Source organism: Boleophthalmus pectinirostris, unplaced genomic scaffold (genome assembly GCF_026225935.1).
Source record: "Boleophthalmus pectinirostris isolate CB_2022bp ecotype Guang Dong unplaced genomic scaffold, ASM2622593v1 HiC_scaffold_18, whole genome shotgun sequence".
NCBI lineage: Eukaryota > Metazoa > Chordata > Actinopteri > Gobiiformes > Gobiidae > Boleophthalmus > Boleophthalmus pectinirostris.
In genome coordinates this window covers 2,602,423-2,625,085 of record NW_026571133.1, presented here as the reverse complement: position 1 = coordinate 2,625,085, position 22,663 = coordinate 2,602,423, and the positions used below count along the sequence as shown (strand labels likewise).

At 37.1% G+C, this 22,663-nt stretch overlaps 1 protein-coding gene across 2 annotated transcripts in view; it reads right to left on the bottom strand.

Annotated features, from left to right (window-relative positions):
* Window positions 1-16,414, bottom strand: part of zgc:113263 (uncharacterized protein LOC503753 homolog) — a 56,959-nt gene extending 40,545 nt beyond the window's left edge. For both annotated transcript variants that reach the window (XM_055153472.1, XM_055153473.1), the window contains exons 1-2: window positions 16,103-16,414; window positions 294-496 (exon numbers count right to left, since the gene is read on the bottom strand). In XM_055153472.1, coding sequence (XP_055009447.1) covers window positions 294-496; window positions 16,103-16,142 — 243 coding nt within the window. In that variant the 5' untranslated portion in view covers window positions 16,143-16,414. The remainder of the gene's footprint in view (window positions 1-293; window positions 497-16,102) is intronic.
* Window positions 16,415-22,663: the final 6,249 nt, after the last annotated feature.

Here is a 22,663-nt window from a genome sequence, read left to right as displayed (position 1 = left end):
TACTACTACTGCTACTGCTACTACTACTACTACTACTACTACTAATTCTACTATTACTGCTGATATTACTGTTACTACTACTGCTGATACTACAAACTACTACTACAACTACTACAACAACTGTTACGACTGATACTACTACTACTACTACTACTACTACTACTACTACTACTACTACTACTACTACTACTACTACTACTACTGCTGATAGTACTGCTGCAGATTATACTACTACTGCTACTACTATTACTGAAAAAAACACAATATATGACAGAGTTGTGTGTGTGACTGACCCTGGCCCGCAGCCCCAGGATCAGCTGCGCTCTCTGGTTGAAGCTCATGAGCTCCGGAACCAGCTCCGTCACCATGGTAACGAACTCCTCCAACATCCCGTAATGCTGCACGAGGCCCTGCTGCACGACCTGCCACATGGTGGCAGACAGGAGCTGCAGCGGAGGGGCCAGCAGGCGGAGGTAGCGCATCGGGAGTCCATTACCTGCGGGGACAAGTACACAAGGAGAAGAGGAGAAGAAAGAGTTTTAGTGTGAGAGCAAAAAAAATACTTAAATTTGAGCTTGAGATTGCGCCAATCAAACCGCAGAACTTTCAGGAAGCCTAAGGTTAAACCAGTGGAGATTAAAAAATGTCCTGATGCAATCCAACTTATTCTGCCTCGCCCCATTTTGCCTCTAAATACTTTTAAAATCACGCTTTTTTGTGGCGGCAATTCTGGTTAAACAGAAATCCCACTCATGTCAATGCAGAATTTGGGAAATGTTTGGAATCTTAAATATGACATAAAGTTGATTCATTTGTGTGTGTTCAGTTTTCACGTGCACCAACAAGTCACACTGCACTGATTCTCTGGAGGCTTTAAAACGTCTTTATCATTCATACTGAACTTCTTCGCTCTCAAGGTCGACCGCATACAAAATAATACAACCGGAATGATGATGGCGACACCCACAGAAACTTCCGGAATAAGGCGAATAGATATGATTTACCCGATATATTTAGCAGTTTATCAAGTTGCTCCACCACTCTATTGTTTACTTTTTAACATTGTTTTGATTTAGTCCAGTGAGGTTCATTTGGTCTTCTGATAATTTATGCTATTAGGTTCTTTTTTCAGACCAAGAGTTTGTTTTCATACTTGACAGTTTTGACGGCTCTCTAGTGGTCACATTATGGACTGGGACGGAGCAAACACCATTGGGACAGAGGAAAACAAACACCGCCGCTGGATGAAAGAGGCAATCGAAATATAAAAACGTGCCCACGGGACGATAAACCGGGACGAGGGGCTTTCTTACTGTCACACACTTGCGACACTGTCCTGATGAAGCTGGACTGCAGGTGGCGCTGTCGTCCTGCCTCCACCGGTAGGAAGACAGCGCCAAAACCTGTTTAAATCAGATGAGCGACACGACACAGCAACATCACGTGACTCTGAGGAAGACCAAATGGAGCAGTCAAAACTGTCAGGAATGAAAACAAACTCTTGGTCTGAAAAAAGAATCTAATAACATATTGTTTTGATTTAGCCAGGCTGGCGTGACCTAGTGCCTCCGCTCAATTTCATTTCTCTCTAGCGACTTGGTCAGGAATCAAAATACACTAGACGGCTCGCAAAAACCCCAGAGTCTAGGCACCAGCCAATCAGCGAAGAGCCATACATTCTGTGTTGGCAACGATTCCCGAGATCGAGGATTTAAAGCAGGAACAAAGAGAATGTTTGGTGAATTTTATCAAGGGGAAAGACGAGGGGTGTAACGATATCCAAGTCTCACGATACGATATCATCACGGTATGACCCTCACGATACGATATTTATTGCGATATTGTGGGAAAGCTCACGATATGGTGGGGAGGCTCACGATCAGGAATGCAACAATATCCAAATCTCTCTGTACGATATTTTCACGATATACATCTCACGATACGATATTCATTGCGGTATTTTGTGGAGGCCAACAAAATTTAATATGCTACTTTTTCCTCTTAAAATGCTTTTACAAGATTTAACCCAAAGAACTTAGACTTAAAAGTGTTAGAACTGTTATTTCTTCTTGTAGTCTCCGCTGAAATGGAGCAAAGGATCATGGTCTCTTAATTTAAGCAAAGAGACTTGTAATTCGATATATTGTGATGGTCCATGATATTATTCTGAGAACTTTGACGATTCGATATCACGATATTTTGGTTATTGTTACATCCCTAGGAAAGACGTTATTGCCCTTCTTCCTACGGGATTTTTGAAAAGCTTAATATACCAGTTAGTCCTGTTAGCGGCGCATTACATACCAAATAGCAGAGATTGGTTAAATAAAAAAACAAACAAATCCTAATGCTGCGAGGTCAGACGGTTTCTACGAAGTGAAACCGTGATGGATCTAGTTTTGATGAAAATCTCAATGAGAATTTTACACCACTGCCACAAACTTGGTGGATTTCCAAGGTAAGGGACATTTTTTAACTATCCCACCCAGAACTCTACATAATATAATAGATAAATTAGATCAGCCTGATTTCAAATACCAGGACAAAAGCACTTCACATACCAAAACTCCCCTTGATGCGCCACTGTTACGTCGGTTATACAACAACAATATTTCTATTCATGGGTTTGACGCCAAAGATTCCTTCCTGGATTTAAAAAAAGGTTTTCTGAGGAACTTTCCCCGTTGAAGAGCGATGTTTTGATTTGAAGAGCATTATCTATAACAATGAAGGTCTGTGGCCAAATCCTCCGAATCAAAAAGGAATCCTTATGCCCGAAAACCACGAATAAAAGAATTATAGTAAACTGAAACAGATGCCGAAACAGAACAAGCGGACCTCACCTCTTAAAACCTCTCTTCGTGCACAATAAAAAATTACTTGGTTTGATATACCGAACATTTTATTATATCTTGTTTTTATGAGTTATTTTTATTACTACTCATGTGTATTTTGTAATGAACAGAGCGCTCGTGAAAAAGAGGGAGTTTCTCTCAGTGAGAGGAAAATACTGGTCTGTGAGAAGATATGCAGCTACGATTATGTTCTATTTTACTAAATCGTTATTTATTAAGGATGGGATGAGTCACAAATCCACAAGATGAGATGGAATAATACGAAACGGGGTCCACGAAAACGAGACAAGATACGATTTTAACATGATACCAAATATATCAAAGTTCAAGATTCAGTTTCTAATTTTGGCGTCACAATTTTGTATTTAATTGATTTCATATTTTTGTTTACATCCTATTGCTGCTTTTTGAAACTAAAAGAGATGTAACTCACCAACATGTGACCCTTTATTGCTCAATCCAAATGTAAATACTGTATTTTTCTGACTATAAGTTGCTCTTTTTTCATGGTTTGGGTGGTGCTGTGACTTAAACTCCGGTGCGAATTATATATTAAAATTTTCACACTGACAACAGCAAGAGGGCGCTCTAGCTTTGTGTGTCAGTATCAAGTACTACTATTACTCACTTCACTCTACTGCGCATGTCTCCTGCAGAAAGAGCCTCTGTCCTGCTGCAAGTAGTGAAATATTCAGCCGAAAACGGTAATTGAACAGCAGAAAGAAAGTGGGGATGAAGAACACAGCTTCACGGCAACCGGGAGTGTGCAACATGAAACTTTCCTGGAGTCACTGGATGGATCGACAAAGCCTGGACTTCAGTGACAACAAAACCATCCTGTCGGGATTCAGAAAGGCCGGAATAATTCTAACTGGAACTGATGCAGAGTCTGACGACAGCGACACAGAAGAGGAAGCGGCGCTCTGTTTACCTCAGGAGGTCACGGAGTTGCTCAGAAGTGACACCGAGGATGAAGAATTGAATGGATTTAGTGATTTGGAGTGAGATGGAGAGTTTGGTTAAACTTGTTCTGTTCTGTTGTTTATGTTATAGTTTATCTGAAGAACTGTTCATATGTGACGTTAACAGTCTGTTTTTCTCTCCTCTATTGTTACTACTAGAACTTGACTTTTAAAATGAAATGTCGGTTCCTGGTCTCTGATTTTATAAAATAAATTTCCCCCAAAAAGTGCGACTTATGATCTTTCTTCTTCATTACACATTTCTTGGCTGGTGCAACTTGTACTTTGGAGCGAAAGAAGCAATAGTCTGAAAAATACGGTGGCAATTTTGTCTCGCAAGATCTTGTCCTGTTCCTAATAGACGGGTTTAATGTTTACAAACAAACAAGAGATGCTATGCGGCAGAGTGGTTAACATTACAAGTCCTATTGGAGCTCTGTACAGTGTATGATTCAAACCGCTTTTCTGGTCGGCTGGCTCTTGTAGACTTTTACGTGGTTTGACTTTTGCTGACACCCTTTAGAACAACACATCATGCCGTGTTTAGATCTTAATGGTTTAATCTGCCCTCATAATAACATATTCTGTAGCCGCGGGGAGGCCAGAGCCAGTTACGTCTCAGGTTGCACCAGCTCCTTGTTTTGCCATCGCTGTTTATTCACCCGCAACACTTTCTCACGTCTGAATGTTATGATGTCAAAATTATCCACCGATATCCAAGTTTAATAAAATGATGTCTTAGAGTTTTTTGTCTGCTTTTCATTTGCGTCATTACTAGGGGTGTGCAAAAATATTGAAATAGATATATAACGTATCGTTTAATGTGATGATGCAGTATCGATATCGTGGGCTGCTGTATCGGTATCGCCAAGAGTATTTTTTGGTATATTTTACTCCATTATTTTGGTACAGAGCTACAGTTTTGTTGCTTGTTTAGAAAAAGGAAACTCGTTCACACTGCAAAAAGTGATTTCTAAAATGACTTTGAGTAGATTCTACCAATAAATAAGTGTGTTTTTCTTAATTCAAGCAATATTCGATTTTGTTTCTTATTTTAAGTGCAAAGAGTCGTTTTTCTTATTTTAAGTGTTGCAAGTGGTATTTTCATATTTTAAGTACAACAAGTTTTATTCTGCTGATAGATAATTTTACTTGTCAAGTGAAATTTACTCACATCCTGATAAAAAATTTCTTGTCTAGATTAAATTTTTATGCGACACATTTGACATTTTCACAGTTTTGATGATTAAAATGTTTGTGTTTCATATGAACTTTGCACAAGAAGTGGTTTAACAAAGACTTTTAGTGTCACAGACATGATTTAGCCTTTAATTTTATTGAATTGTATCGAATTGATTTGAAATATATCGTATCGAAACGAAAGTGCGCCGTATCGAGATGTGTATCGTATTGTGGCCTGTGTATCGAGGTATGTATCGTATCGGCAACTTCTTAACGATATCCAGCCCTAATCATTACAGCGGCTTGACCCAATGAGCCTGTGGTAGCGAGTGGTCAGTCAGTTCAACAACAGAATTTTCAAATATGTGAACAGAAAAGTTTAAAACGAATAAACGATCTGAATGATTAACGTTTTATAGGACGCTGACATCATGTCCAACAAATTCGTGAAAACCGCACCACAGTACAACATAAACATGAACTTAAAGCGAAGCAGTTAAAATATTTACGACAAATTAATTAACGACCTGTACTGTACACAGAACAAGAGGTTAAAGTTACTAGTTTAGAATGGCTAAAAATCACAAATTGCACACAGAAACCCTGAATAGTTCCGTTCGTGCCGGTGATCGAAGTAATCTGGTCCTCAGCAAGGGCACCTGCCTGATCTGCAAAACATTGTCACTTCTGTTTGGGGTCATTCCACCTCAATTCACCCCCCAAAAATTGCAATTTGAACCGTCACATTGTCCAACTGCAAAGAAAAAAATTAGTGTATGAGGCCGGGCGTGTTCGCTATTGTCAATTTCAAAATCAAAATATAGGTCAAAAGGTAATTAATCTCAAATACAACAATAGAAGTCTTATGATGTCCCCTTTCCAGAGATACCCTTTTTTATTTTTTTTTAATATCAGACCAGTAGTTGCTGAGTAAATGCAATTTGAAATTCGGCGACCATGCAAAAAAGTGAAAAGATTAAAAAAATTGCGATATCTCAGAAACTGTTGGTCCAAAATTTTGGCTTTTCTGGCTCTGATTTACCCATATAACAAGTTTCATCGAAATTTGACAAAGCAGGATTTTACTCTTTGGGTGAACTGAGGCGGACTGACCCTTCGTGCAATTAACAACACAACGACTTCTCATTGTAACGTCGCCCAGAAATCCATCTATATTAATCATTGGTGAGTAATTATAATATTTTATAAAGCAGCTTAACTAGTGATGTTACGAGATGGGCCGAGGCTTCGAAGCGTGTGAAGAGTAATCCAGGAAGTCTTTGGTCGAGCGCGTATCGAGGTTTGTATCGGTGACATATGTGGTGACATTCGAAGCCTCGTGAACCGCCCGTACCACGTGACTGCTTCAGGGATTTGGCGTGATTCGAAACATAAGGGCCAAATAAACGCAACGGATTCACCCAAAACATTTTGTGGTTTTGGGTTATTGCGAGTTTGGTACGTTCTTTTTGAGATTCTTCTTTTTTGCGATGGAGTCAGCAAGTAGCTTTTCTCTGCGCGCCTGCTTCATCTGTGCGCTGTGAAAGTTTTTTTTTTTTCAAAAGCAAAAGTGAAATTCTCTGTAAAAGAAACCGTATGAGTCCAAATACTGTGGAGAAATTTATATTTTTTATGTAAAAATGAGTAAAATGACCATATATTGCCGTCCTTATTGTGGCATAAGCACAGACATATGCTACGTTCAGACAGCAGGGCTTAACGCTCAATTCAGATTTTTTTTGTAAAAGCCGATGTGTTTTGCGAGGTCGTTCACGTTTCCAATTAAATGCGACTTGTATGTGATCTCCAGTGTGAACATTAAACGGCCCAAAAGTGTCCCACATGTGACACTGGAGACACGACGACGTCAACCACAGCGAGCGTCTCTGTGTTTACGGAAGTTGTCCAAACATGGACGCGAGCATTGAGCACCTGGAGATTTTAAAGTTCCTCTCGTACCGGAGCCAGAACATGAACAACTTACTTGTTTTAAGGAGGAGATTGAGAAGGAGAAGGACGAGGTTTTTGGCTGCGGTTTTATGGGGCAGCGTCAGCAATGACCGTTGAAAGGAACGTGTGGATGTGGAGACGTAGCCAAGAGTGGTGAGTGGTGATGTGCTTCGATTCAGTGACACGGAGTTTATTAACAATTTTCGCCTACTTCAGCGCAGAATAGTGACGTTTGTGGATTGTTGATAACGTGTAGGTGGATGAATGTGTTCTGGCCGTTCAGACTGAAGTCGCATGTCAAAAAATCAGATATGTATCAGTTTTAGGGGCACATATCCAAGTGTCCTGGGTCGCATTTGAAAAAAAATCGGATCTGTGTCGTTCAGACTGTCATTAAAAGATCAGATACAGGTCACATAGAGGCCAAAAAAATCGGATTTGGGTCACTTCAGGCTGGAGTCTGAACGTAGCCATAAAGTAGTAACACGAGCACAGTCACATTACATCCTGATCTCCAATTTGTTCCTACTTTTTCTTTTATCCCGACCTTTATACCATGAACACAGACTCCAGGTTGAAATCACAAACATTCAAATATTTAATCGTTCATTTATTCAGTATAAATCTTTCCGTCAGAACCTCGATGATCATGTTGATTGTTCTATTTTCACTCTGCCTGTTATACTTTTTTTTTTGGCCTCTTGATGGCGCAGTGAAGCAAATGAAGCACCTTGAAGCGTCGGCTCAAGAGTCGAGCAAACGGATGGAACGCTTCAGTGCTTCATGGGGCTTCATCTCGCCGTCACTAAGCTTAACTCCACTTAAAGGTGCGTAATTTTTCAGGTTAAGGTTCTGCCACTATGAAGATTATTATTATTGCTTTGCCTGTGATATTAAACTTATATAAGATGCGTTTATTTAACTGTGGGCGTTTTTACTGCTCAAAAATACCTTTACGTGCTCTTATTGTGCGCTGGATCACCTTTTCACAGATCTAACCCGTAAACTGGCCCGGTGAACGGAAAAGTTAAATGCCATACTGCGGAAAACTGCGGGCAAAGCGATAATATTTCCACAGAGAGAAGCAAATGGCAAACCCAGAAAACGTTACGTCACCTTTAACATTTGTGAGGTTTAAAGTTTCAAAAGTACAAGATTTGGAAAAGTACACTTCATTTTACATTGGCCTAAAGTTTTATTTAAGCCCATATTTGTCTAAACTATAAGCATTTAAAAGATTAAAAGCATTTTATTAATTACTTTACCATTGATGAGTGAGTAATTTTTATAATAGTGTATAAAAGCAACTTAATTCCACTTAATCTGGGTTAGTGCACTCTGCTGTAAACAGACGATAAAAAAAAAAAAAAGAGGGAGTTTCTCTCAATACACCAATTTAGATGTGAAAAACAGAGCAGATACAGACTGGCCCTATCTCGCAATGTCAACGCAAATCACCCCCAATAACTAAGCCTGTCAAGATAATGAATATATCGAGTTTTTATTCAAAATTTGACACACGGAACAATACTTTTCATGTGTCAGTATTTATGAGTACTGTATTTTTCGGATTATAAGTCACGCTTTTTTTCATGGTTTGGGTGTTTCCTGCGACTTGTATGTTAAAATTTTCAAACTGACAGCAGCAAGAGGGCGCTGTAGGCTTGTGTGTCAGGATCTAGAGCTACTATTACTCCTGTACCACTGTCACGTCACTCTACTGCGCATGTCTCCTGTAGAAAAAGCCGACGTCTCGCTGCAAATAGTGAAATACTCAGCCGAAAACGGTAATCGAGCAGCAGAAAGAAAGTTTGGAGTGAGCGCGAAACTTGTGAGGGACTGACGGAAAGCGGGGATGAAGAACGCAGCTTCACGGCAACGGAGCGGGTGAGCCATGTAACTTTCCTGGAAGTCACTGGATGGATCAACAAAGCCTGAACTTCAGTGACACCGAAATCATCCTGTCGGGATTCAGAAAGGCCAGAATAATTCTAACTGGAACTGATGCTGAGTCTGAAGTCGGAATTATTTTGGTCGGCGGCAAGAAACGCAAATTCACTAATTCAACATGACGGACGGAGCGAGAAAGCACGTAAAGGGTATTGATCCCGGTTATTTATCCACTCTAACGGCAGAGGACCCAAGACCATTTGACCAGAAATTGGTCATAAGCATCGATGGAGCCAAATCCCCCTTTTCAACCCCGACAAAAGGTGGACCAAACCAAATTTCTGGTCAGAATCGCCAACTACCTGGACAAATATTCACTTTGGCGATATCCACAATGACTTGGTGGAAACTCCTGGGCCATTCACAGCAGAAAAGATGAAAGTCTACAAGAGTCTCGATGTGTTGTTGAACTTGTTGGAGTCCACGGTTTGTTAGGATCTTCTACATTTGCTCTGCGAATGTTTGAAAGCGTTTAATTCACCGTTAGTGGTTCTTTTCACTCAGGAATACGAAAAAGACATTTTCCTTCTTCCGTGCTTCTATTTGTGCATCCGATAATGCAGCAGGAATTTACCATTATCGGGGATAAATACACGAGGTTACACACTGTGTTTGACGCTATCCTGTTTCTTGCCTCCGACCAAAATATTTCCCAGCATGCAACGCGGGCTTTTAATAATAATGACGTCAGCTGAAACTCACCTATTGTTTTTACTAGAACTTGCCTTTCAAGATGAAATGTCGGTTCCTGGTCTCTGATTTTAGAAAATACATTTCCCCCAAGTGCGACTTGTATATGTTTTTTCTTCTTCATTGTGCATGTTTGTGGCTGGTGCGACTTATACTCCGGAGCGACTTATAGTCCGAAAAAATACGGTATTATTTCTTTTGTATTAAGGTGAACTTTTGTGCTATGTAAGATACTTGAATTTCCCTCGGGAATAATAAAGTATATCTCTCTTTATTACAACATTTAAGTGTTTTTTTTATTCTATTTATTTGTGGCAGGTCATGTTTTCACAGATACTGCACATTTTGAATACTTTTACAATTGATTGTAGGGATGTAACAATAACCAAAATATCGTGATATCGTATCGTCAAAGTTCTCACAATAATATCATGAACCATCACAATATATTGAATTTCAAGCCTCTTTCTTAAATTAAGAATTATGCTGCAGCAATAGCTAAAAAAGAAAGAACTACATAGACCATGATCCTTTGCTCCATTTCAGTGCAGTCTACAAGAAGAAATAACAGTTCTAAGCACTTTTAAGTCTTAGGTTTTTGGATTAAATATTGTTAAAGCATTTTAAGAGGTAAAAGTAGTGTATTAACAGTTTTAGCTGTTTAGTCTCCACAAAATATCGGAATAAATATCGTACTGTGAGATGTATATCGTGAAAATATCGCACAGAGAGATTTGGATATTGTTACATCCCTAATCGTGAGCTTCCCCACCATATCGTGAGCTTTCCCACGATATCACAATAAATATCATACCGTGAGGTTCATACCGTGACGATATCGTATCTATCGTGAGACTTGGATATCGTTACACCCCTTATAGAGAGAGATTTAATCCAGAGGGAAATTCAAGTTTTGTTGCAGCAAATTGTTGCCATTTTGCAGCTTAAAGGTGTCAGCGCATCTTAGTTTAAAATGTAAACTGCAAAAAAATTAGTTTCAGTTCCACAGTTTCGTGCCTATATTTTCTTTTTTTTCTCTTTGTACTAAAGGAGGAATTTTTTTTTTTGCACTACGGTGAGATACAAGATCACAGACACAAACTTAAACATTTCTTTGCGCCGCTGATTTCCTGCAGGTCCTGGTTGAAAGATTTGGAAGAGTTTTTGGTTTGCTCAATTTTATCACATATCTATATTTTCTTCAGTAATATATCACACTTCAAAATGTGTCACCATGACAGACATACCGACAAAACGCTCCAAGTGCAGCCAGCGAGCACCCGAAAATTAAATTCACACATCAGGAATGAGAAAATAGGGAAGTGTCATCAAAACCGAATAAGTTTCTTACATACAGTATTACAAAATGCCCTCGCTCAGTTACCCAACATTTCACATTCTGCATTGTCTTGAGTTATTTTGGAAGGAACTGCGCTTGTACGTGTGAGTATTTCGGTCTAATTTAGTAACAGGCTATAATTGTGAGGTGATTCATAACAAGAAACGTGTCACTTTAAATCACCGCTGGAACTACTACATGAATCTGCAAGGTTCAAAAGAAAAAAACAGTATTAAAAATGCAATTAAAAAAATTTTCGACGTCCATATTCGAAGATCTTCATATAGTCTTACACATTCTTCGTGGTTTTGTTCTGGTTATATTCTCTCCTATATTCTATCCACAGTAATAGCCCTTGGAGTAGCGCGTTCGGAGAGAGGGAGAGACAGAAGATCGTCTCGGTTAAGTGGAAGAAAATGGATGGACGGAGCTGCAGCGGCAAATAGAATTACATTATTAACGTCACTATCTAGAGCGAGGCGCAAAATTATAGATTCAAAGCGCGCGATACGAAAAGTAAAGTTAATTTTAGATCGCGACCGCCGTTTTAAGTCGTATTTCTCGAATCTAAAAAGGCATTAAAAGCATTAGGCCTATTTCACCGCGTGCTTTATTGGTCACCGATGAGTAATTATGACACTTTATAAAGCAATTTGATCTCACTTAACATCGCTATCTATTGTGAGGTTCAAATTTATCGTTTCAAAGCGTGTTATTTGAAAAACTAGACTTCATTTTATACTGTCCCACCATTTTACAGGCCGTATTTGTCTAATCCAAAAGCATTATAAAAGATTGGTTTGTGAAAAGAACAGTATTTAAGTAGAATTTTACCAATTACTTAATCATTGTTGAGTAATTATAATAATACTGAATAACATCACTATCTATTGTGAGGTTAAAATTATTGTTTTAAGTGCATTATTTGAAAAAATAATCTTAACTTTACTTACAATGTCCCACCATTTTAAAGAACACATTTGTCTAATCCAAAAGCGTTATAGAAGTTTGGTTTGTGAAAAGAATAGTAGTATAAAAATAAGAATATAAGAATAGCATTTTACCAATTACTTAAGTACGATAATGTATAATATATAATATATAGTGTATAACATCACCATTTATTGTGAGGTTCAAATTTATTGTTTCAAAGCGTATTATTTGAAAAAGTAGACCATTTTATACTGTCCCACCATTTTAAAGGCCATATTTGTCTAACCAAAAAGCATTATAAAAGATTGGTTTGTGAAAATATTTACATATCATTTTACCAATTACTTAATCATTGTTGAGTAATTATAATAATAGTGAATACCATCACTATCTATTGTGAGGTTCAAATTATTGTTTTTAAGTGCATTATTTGAAAAAATAATCTTAACTTTAGTCACAATGTCCCACCATTTTAAAAAACACATTTGTCTAAACCAAAAGCGTTATAAAAGATTGGTTTGTGAAAAGAATAGTAGTATAAAAATAAGAATATGAGAATAGTATTTTATGAATTACTTGAGTAATTATGATAATGTATAATATATAAAACATCTATTATGATTGTTTCAAAGTGCATTATTTGAAAAAGTAAACGTAACTTCAGATTGTCCCATTGTTTTAAAGGCTGATTTGTGAGAAGAGGAGTAGTTTAGTAGAAGCATTTTACCAATTTCTTTATCATGGATGAGTGATTATAATAAAAGTGTATTATTTGAAAACTAATCTTACCTTTAGTTATATGGCCTTTAAAATGGTGGCACGATCTTTGTCTAATCCAAAAGTCTTATAAAAGGTTGGTTTGTGAGAAGAAGAGTAGTTAAATAGTGTTTTACCAATTATTTTATTACGGATGAGAGATTCCGATAATAATGTAGAACATGACTGTGTTTTGTATTGTTAAGTACATTATTTGAAAAAGTAAAATTCATTTTATATTGTCCCATTGTTTTACAGGCTGGTTTTTGAGAATAATAGTAGTTTAGTAGTAGCATTTTACCAATTTCTTTATCATGGATGAGTGATTATAATAATAGTGATATGAAGTGGAATGAAGTTGCTTTATACACCATCTACTTTAAGGCTCAAATGATTGTTTCTAAGTGTATTATTAAAAGATTGGTTTGTGAGAAGAATAGTAGTTAAATAGTGTTGTACCAATTATTTTATTACGGATGAGTGATTCCGATAATAATGTAGAACATCACGATCTATTTTGAGGTTCAAATGTTTTGTATTGTTAAGTGCATTATTTGAAAAAGTAAAATTCATTTTATATTGTCCCATTGTTTTAAAGGCTGGTTTGTGAGAAGAATAATAGTTTAATAAACAGCATTTTACCAATTACTTTTTCATGCATGAGTAATTATAATAGTGAATAACATCATTATCTACTGTAAGGCTCAAATGATTGTTTCTAAATCTATTATTTGAAAAAATAATCTTACCTTTAGTTAGATTGTGCCACCATTTTAAAGGACATATGTGTCTAATTTAAAAGCGTTATAAAAGATTGGTTTGTGAGAAGAATAGTAGTTAAATAATATTTTATCAATTACTTTCTTACAGATGAGTGATTACGATAATAATGTAGAACATCGCTATCTGTTGTGAGGCTCAAAACTATAGTTTTAAAATGCATCATCTGAAAAACTAATCTTACTTTTAGATTTTCCGCCATTTTAAAGGCCATATCTGTCTAATCCAAAAGCATTATAAAAAACTGGTTTGTGACAAGAATAGTCGTTAAACAGCATTGATGAGTAATTATAATAATAGTGTATAACATCACTATCTATTGTGAGGTTCAAAATTATAGTTTCAAAGTGCATTATGTGAAAAACTAATCTTAGTTTTAGATTATCCCACCATTTTACAGGACATATTTGTCTAATCCAAAAGCATTACACAAGAGTCACTTGTAAGAAGTAGTAGTTAGTAGTAAATATATAATTACCACTTAACTTCATTCCACCATCTGTGAATGAAATGATTGTTTCAAAGTGGATTATTTGAAAAAGTAGATTTAAACTTCAGCTTGTCCCATTGTTTTAAAGGCTGGTTTGTGAGAAGAATAGCAGCTGGTTAAGCAGCAGTTTACCAATTATGAGTAATTATAATAATAGTGAAAAAGCAACTTAATTTTACGTAACATCACTATCCATTGTAAGGCTCAAATGATTGTTTCCAAGTGTATTATTTGAAAGAATAATCTTACCTTTAACTTAGATTGTCCCACAATTTTAAAGGTCATATTTGTCTAATTTAAAAGTGTTATAAAGATTGGTTTGTGAAAAGAATAGTAGTTAAATAGTATTTTATCAATTACTTTATTACGAATGTGAGATTCCGATAATAATGTAGAACATCACTGTCTATTGTGGGGCTCAAATGTATTGTTTCTATGTGGATTATTTGAAAAACTAATCTTAGATTGTCCCACCATTGTCGTATCTGTCTAATCCAAAAGCATTATACAAGATTGGTTTGTGAGAAGAGTAGTAGTTAAATAGCATTGATGAGTAAATATTACATTATTATATAATATAATAATATAACATCACTATCTATCTTGTGAGTCTTAAAAATTATATTTTCAAAGTGCATTATTTGAAAAACTAATCTTACTTTTAGATTATCCCACCATTTTACAGGCTGCATCCGTCTAATCCAAATGCATTATAAAAGATTGACTTGTACTACTTGTAAGAAGTAGTAGTTAGTAATAAATAAATAATTACCACTTAACAGCATTATCTATGAATGAAATGATTGTTTCCAAGTGCCTTACTTGAAAAAGTCGACTTAAACTTTAGTTTGTCCCTTTGTTTTAAAGGCTGGTTTGTGGGTAGAACAGCAGCTAGTTAAGCAGCAGTTTACCAATTAGGAGTAATTATTTTAATAGTGTATAAAACAACTTAACTTAAAATAACTATCTTGTGAGTCTCGAAGAATAGTAGTTAAATAGTATTTTATCAATTACTTTATTACAAATGTGAGATTCCGATAATAATGTAGAACATCACTGTCTATTGTGAGGCTCAAATGTATTGTTTCTATGTGGATTATTTGAAAAGATAATCTTAGTTTTAGATTATCCCACCATTTTAAAGGCCGCATCTGTCTAATCCAAAAGCATTATAAAACAGCAGTTAGTAGTAAATATATAATTACCACTTAAGTTAATTCCACTATCTATGAATGAAATGATTGTTTCCAAGTGCCTTACTTGAAAAAGTCGACTTAAACTTTAGTTTGTCCCTTTGTTTTAAAGGCTGGTTTGTGGGTAGAACAGCAGCTAGTTAAGCAGCAGTTTCACCAATTAGGAGTAATTATTATAACGGTGTATAAAACAACTTAATTCCCCTTAATCTGGGTTAGTGCACTCGCCTGTAAACAGCGGGTAAACTAGTTTGGAGGAAGTAGTGCAGATAGCAGCATCCACGAGGATCTTAATCCATAATCCACCCGCAAAACCGTGACAAAAGCGTGATAAAACATGGGTCCGCGGGAGGAATTGCGGCTAAATTGTATTCTGTGTGCATTAAATGGTTTTATTTATCAGCGTTGATGAGTAAGTGTTAGTGAAAAGCAAGTCAAGAAACGTAGCATTCCTAGCATCGCGCTGCATGCCAACAGCCTCTTAAACTATTATACAACCATTACACAATATTGCTTTGTTTGAGGAATCGCGTTTTGACCATCGCTTTCTTTAGAATCGATGAGTAACATTAATAATAACAATGATAGCGCATAAAGCGACTTGATTCCACTTGATCTGGGTTAGTGCGATCGACTGTAAACAGCGGGGAACTAGTTTAAGTGGAAGTAGTCAAGAAGTTAGCATTCTTAGCATCGTCAAGTAGCGTCCCGAAACCCCGACGGATTTGCTCGAGTTTGGGCTCGTAAAAGCTACGTACGCGCAAAACGGGACATGCGTGTGCAAAAGTGGAATTGCTTCACTTATTTCCCGGCGGGGTTTGTGCATTGTTCGCGCCGGTACAGCCTGTTGTGTTGACGGTGAGGGGGGGGATGGTTAGCTTAGCTTTTAGCCGCGGTAGCATGAATGGATCGCGTGCGGCAAAAAAAAAAAAAAAAAAAAATGTCGCTCGCACAGTTCTGCTTTTCGCTCGCCGATGACTTTTTAAGGTCAATAAAACGCGTTCGGGTCGGATTGCACGCACCTTGTCGGCTCTCGTTCTCATCTTCGTGTTTTGTTTCCATTGGCAGATGACGAAAATGGTTCCCCGGGTGGGCTCTTCTGTCGGATCTGTCCACTCGAACGTAGCTCGCGGTGTGTAGTTATTTTTTGCCGTAAAACTACAGCCATTAAGCTCACGCAGCGCACCGATCCGAGGCTATTTCAGTCGCGGATCATTGGCCCGTTTGGGTATTTTGTGGGAGATCCGGGGGGGGCAGAACAAAGGTCTCTGGCAGAGGCGGAACAGTGCCGATCATAAGTCTCTTTTTCCTGGTTGGCTGAATGCGTGTGGCCCGGATCAGCCGCCTCTGCAGGACCACAGCCCGCACGCTAGATGGCGCCACGCGATTTATTTTAGAGCGATGCGCCGTGTACAGTACGTATGCGAGGCTATTTTTAACTAATTCTTTAATTACTTTAGTTCCGCGGGTCTTTTGTAACGCCCTAATCACGTTTTCGCGTAATTGATTCGGCAGAAAGGCAAAAACGCTCAACTTATCTAATCGTTAAGGTCAACAGGGACACTCCCAGTTTTGTCCCCATGTCCCCTGTCCTCACACATTTATCTAAAACCAGGGATTTGACCCAGTTTTATACAGGAAATGTCCCAGGTGGCCCTATTTTTGACCAATTTGATACTTGTGATACTTCACAATACTTTCTGTTTCTTATGTGATCTCATGGGAAAAAAATGCCCACCTCTGGTAAAGAGGGAGGGCAGGAAAGGAGGGAGGAAAATATTGTCATTTCTTTTGCTAAAATACAAAAAAATGTGCTTGAAAATAAGGCAAAAAACAAACAAACAAACAAAAACAGAGGGCCCTCAGATTATGAGTAGGATGGATGTTCTTTTCATAATTTTTACATAATACATATACATGGTATATGTACATAATTTTATGTACATATACCAACTATCCCAGCCTTGGTGTGCCCCAGTTTGTAATGTAGAAAATCTGATCACCCTGTTAATCATCTCATAATCACAATACACCCAGTTTTGTCCCTATGTCCCCTGTCCCACCCATTTATATACATTTATCATAAACAGTTAAAAGCAGAGCTGGGCATTGTCCAAGCTCTTTGGTTGATTCTGACCGGCTTGGAATTAAACAACAAAAACATATTTTATAATTTGACCTCATGCATGGACTAAAGCTGCATTGCTTTTTACTTATTTATTTATTTATTTACAGTTTTTTATTAAGAAATACAATTAATATCGTGCAGAGCTGAGTTAAGTATTTTGGCCTGGCCCACCACAATACTGTTTCTCATGGAATAATTGCCCTCTCCTGGTAAAGGGTGTACTACATTGTCATTTGTTTAGGTAAAATACAAAAAAAAATGCTTGAAAATAAGGCACAAAAAAAAAAACAAAAAAAAAACAAACACACACAATAAACAAACAGAATCACAATACTCCCAGTTTTGTCCCTATGTCCCCTGTCCCAGCCATTTATTTAAAACCAGTGATTTGACCCAGTTTTATACAAGAAATGTCCCAGATGTCCCTATTTTTTATCAATTTGATACTTGTGAATAGTATAAAGCAGATCTGGGCATTGTCCAAGCCCTTTAGTTGACTAAGACTGGCCCATTCAAGATCATTTGCAATTACAAAATAAACATATTTTGAAATTTTACCTCATGCATGGAGTAAAAGTGCTTTGCTTTTTATTTTTAATGTGTTTTAGAGGAGGTTAAATGACATTTTTTGTAAGGTAACATTTACTTTTACCAGTCTGACCAGTGCATCAAAACAATGATATTTACTGCTTTTTATTAAGAAATACAATTAATATCATGCAGAATTGAGTTAAGTATTTTGGCCCTCCACAATATTTTCTGTTTCTCATGGAAATGGATTTGGATTAAAAGTGGATTTTCTGTTTCTCATGGAAGAAATAATTGCCCTCTTCTGGTAAGGGGTGTAATACATTGTCATTTGTTTAGCTAAAATACAAAAATTTGGAAAATCTGGTCACCCTGTTAATCATGTCATAATCACAATACTCCCAGTTTTGTCCCTATGTCCCCTGTCCCACCCATTTATCTAAAACCAGTGATTTGACCCAGTTTTATACAAGAAATGTCCCAGGTGTCCCTATTTTTGACTAATTTGATACCCATGAATAGTAAAAAACAGCTCCCGGGCCACATTGTCAAAAGAGTGATACAATTAATATCATGCAGAATTGAGTTATGTGTTTTGGCCCTCCACAATATTTTCTGTTTCTCATGGAAATGGATTCGGATTTGAAATGGATTTTCTGTTTCTCATGGAAAAAATAATTGCCCTCTCCTGGTAAAGGGTGTAATATATTGTCATTTGTTTAGCTAAAATACAAAAAAAGTGCTTGAAAATAAGGCAAAAAAATAAACAAACAAACAATCTCATAATCACAATACTCCCAGTTTTGTCCCTATGTCCCCTGTCCCACCCATTTATCTAAAATCAGTGATTTGACCCAGTTTTATACAAGAAATGTCCCAGATGTCCCTATTTTTTATCAATTTGATACTCGTGAATAGTATAAAGCAGATCTGGGCATTGTCCAAGCCCTTTAGTTGACTAAGACTGGCCCATTCAAGATCATTGGCAATTACAAAATAAAATTGTTTAAAATTTTACCTCATGCATGGAGTAAAGCTGCATTGCTTTTTATTTTAAATGTGTTTTAGAGGAGGTTATATGACATTTTTTGTAAGGTAACATTTACTTTTTCATTGCTTGGTCATGACATTTACTTTTACCAGTCTAACCAGCGCGTCAAAACAATTATATTTACAGCTTTTTATGAAATACAATTAATATCATGCAGAATTGAGTTAAGAGTTTTGGCCCTCCACAATATTTTCTGTTTCTCATGTGGCCCCATGGAAAAAATAATTGCACTCTCCTGGTAAGGGGTGTAACATATTGTCATTTGTTTAGCTAAAATACCAAAAAATGTGCTTGAAAATAAGGCAAAAAACAACAACAACAACAAAACTAGTAGGATGGATGCTCATTTCATAATTTTATGTACATATATCAACCATCCCCACCCAGTTTTTAATGTAGAAAATCTGGTCACCCTGTTAATCATTTTATAATCACAATAGTGGAAATAATGTATTTTCAGTGAAGGATACTCTGAAATTGTATTTAGTTACTGAATACTGAATACCTGAATTAAACTGTATCATGTAACATACTGTAGTCTGTTACTTGGTCCAATCAGAGTTCTGTAATCTGAATATCTTACTTGGAATACTGTACTTTTACAACAAAATGAGTTATATTTTAGCACTAAAATACTACATAATATTACAAAGTGCTTTATTTTTGTTGCCCTGTTTGTCATACCGTAATTTATGTCTCATTAGGGAAGAAAACTGCAAGAGCTGTTTTTTACTAAGAACTTCCAAAGCCCAATTACATGATAAAGTACGACTATGTGTTACTTTCAGTTTAGGACAATAACTACTGTATATAATAATGAATACTGTCAAATGAATAAGTAACTGTACCTGAATACACAATACTGCACAAAATTAATACTGTATTTTTCGGACTATAAGTCACACTTTTTCATGGTTTGGGTGTTTCCTGTGACTTATACTCCGATGTGACTTGTATATATTAAAATTTTCAGACTGACAGCCGTGAGATGGGCGCTGTAGTCTTGTGTATCAGTGTCTAGTGTTACTATTAATCCTTTTCCTGCAGAAAAAGCCGCTGTCCTGCTGCAAATAGTGAAATATTCAGCCAAAAATGGTAATCGAGCAGCAGAAAGAAAGTTTGGAGTGAGCGAGAAACTTGTGAGAGACTGACGGATGGAGAAAACAGCTTCACGGTAACTGGGAGGATGCGCCATGTAACTTTCCTGGAAGTCACTGGATGGATGGACAAAGCCTGGACTTCAGTGACACCAAAACCATCGTGTCGGGATTCAGAAAGGCCGGAATAATTCTAACTGGAACTGATGCTGAGTCTGACGACAGCGACACAGAAGAGGAAGCGGCGCTCTGTTTACCTCATGGATCTATGTTTTATCTCTGGAAGTCGTGCAAAAGTGACACAGAGGATAAAGAATTCAATAGATTTTGTGATTTGGAATGACATCGTGAGTTTGTTAAACTTATGTTGTGTTGTTTATGCTATAATTATCTGAAGAACTGTTCATACAGCTCTGGAAAAAAAATAGGAGACCTGGAAAATGATCAGTTTCTCTGATTTTACTACTTATATGTATGTGTTTGAGTAAAATTAACATTTTTGTTTCATTCTATATTATTATAAATATGGTTATTTAGAACATTTATTTGCAGAAAATGACAAATGGTCAAAAATAAAAAAAAGATGCAATGTTTTCAGAACTCAAATAATGTGAAGAAAAGAAGATCATATTCATTTTAAAACAACACAATACTAATGTTTTAACTTAGGAAGAGTTCAGAAATCAATATTTGGTGGAATAACCCTGATGATCGTCCATCTTCCTCTTGATCACGTTCCAGAGGTTTTCAGTGGGTTCATGTCTGGAGATCAGTCTGGACATGAGACGGTCTTGATCTGGTCGTCCTTCATCCACACCTTGATTGACTGAGATGTGCGGCGTTAAACATTGTCCTGCTGGAAAAAACAGTCCTCAGAGTTGGGGAACATTGTCAGAGCAGAAGGAAGCAAGGTCTCTTATTTTTTTCCAGAGCTGTTTGTTACATTAACATATTAACGCCTTTTCAGTCTGTTGTTCTCTGTTCTATTGTTTTTACTAGAACTTGACTTTTAAAATTAAATGTCGGTTCCTGGTCTCTGATTTTATAAAATACATTCCCCCAAAAAGTGCCGCTTATAGTCCGGTGCGACTTATATATGTTTTTTTCTTTGTCATTGCACATTTTTTTGGCTGGTGCGACTTACACTCTGGAGCCACTTATAGTCCAGAAAATACGGTATATAACAATGAATACGTCAAATGAATAAGTAGCTTACCTGAAAACTACGGACGCCGAGAGGGGTCACAACAAACTCAAACGCCGCAACAAATACAAATGCCACAACACAACAAAAAGCCACAACAAACAAAACAAAAACACAACGGAAATGACCGCGGAATTCTATTTTAATGCAAACGCCGCAACAAATACAAACGCCACAACACAAACGCAAATGCCGCAACACATTAAAAAGCCACAACACATTAAAAGTCACAACGGAAGTGACCGTGGGACTCTATTTTCAGACGGACCGATCAAGCGGCAAGTGAAGAAGAAGAACTACAACGTGAAACGTAAAGGAACAGAGAAGTTGGAAACGTAAGTAAAAGTCATTTGTTGTTTTATCATTATTCGTTTCACGTTGTAGTTCTTCTTCTTCACTTGCCGCTTGATCGGTCCGTCTGAAAATAGAGTCCCGCGGTCACTTCCGTTGTGACTTTTAATGTGTTGTGGCTTTTTAATGTGTTGCGGCATTTGCGTTTGTGTTGTGGCTTTTTGATGTGTTGTGGCTTTTTGATATGTTGTGGCTTTTTAATGTGTTGCGGCATTTGCGTTTGTGTTGCAGCATTTGCGTTTGTGTCGTGGCGTTTGTATTTGTTGCGGCGTTTGCATTAAAATAGAGTTCCGCAGTCATTTCCTTTGTGGCTTTTTAATGTGTTGTGGCTTTTTGATGTGTTGTGGCTTTTTGATATGTTGTGGCTTTTTAATGTGTTGCGGCATTTTAAAGTGTTGTGGTTTTTTAATATGTTGTGGCTTTTTAAAGTGTTGCGGCATTTTAAAGTGTTGCGGCATTTTAAAGTGTTGTGGCTTTTTGATGTGTTGTGGCTTTTTAATGTGTTGTGGCATTTTACAGTGTTGTGGCTTTTTAATATGTTGTGGCTTTTTAAAGTGTTGCGGCATTTTAAAGTGTTGTGGCTTTTTGATGTCTTGTGGCTTTTTAATGTGTTGCGGCATTTGCGTTTGTGTTGCAGCATTTGCGTTTGTGTTGTGGCGTTTGTATTTGTTGCGGCGTTTGCATTAAAATAGAGTTCCGCAGTCATTTCCTTTGTGGCTTTTTTGGGTGTGTTGTGGCTTTTTTTGGTGTTGTGGCTTTTTTTTGGTGTGTTGTGGCTTTTTTTTGTTTGTTGTGGCTTTTTTTGGTGTGTTGTGGCTTTTTTTTTGGTTTGTTGTGGCTTTTTTTTTGGTTTGTTGTGACTTTTTGTTGTGTTGTCCCATTTGTATTCGTTGCGGGGTTTGCGTTTGTTGTGACGCCTCTCGGCTTCCGTAGAAAACAGAATAATGCACAAAATACGGTTCTCTCAATGCATATTTTTGATCAAAGTCCCACTGAAAATCTTCACTTTTTTTTAGACAAACTGTGTAAAATGTCGCACCGTGACACTGACACAAGTTCTTAGTTTGTAAATTTTGCTCTGTAATACTCGACCTCACCTTCGGCAAAGCATTTTAGGATGATGTACGACTGACATTTAGTAGTCAATAAAAAACTCTAATAAAAATACTTAACACTTGAATTATGACACGACATCATAACTTTTTATCCTTTTATTTAACCAGA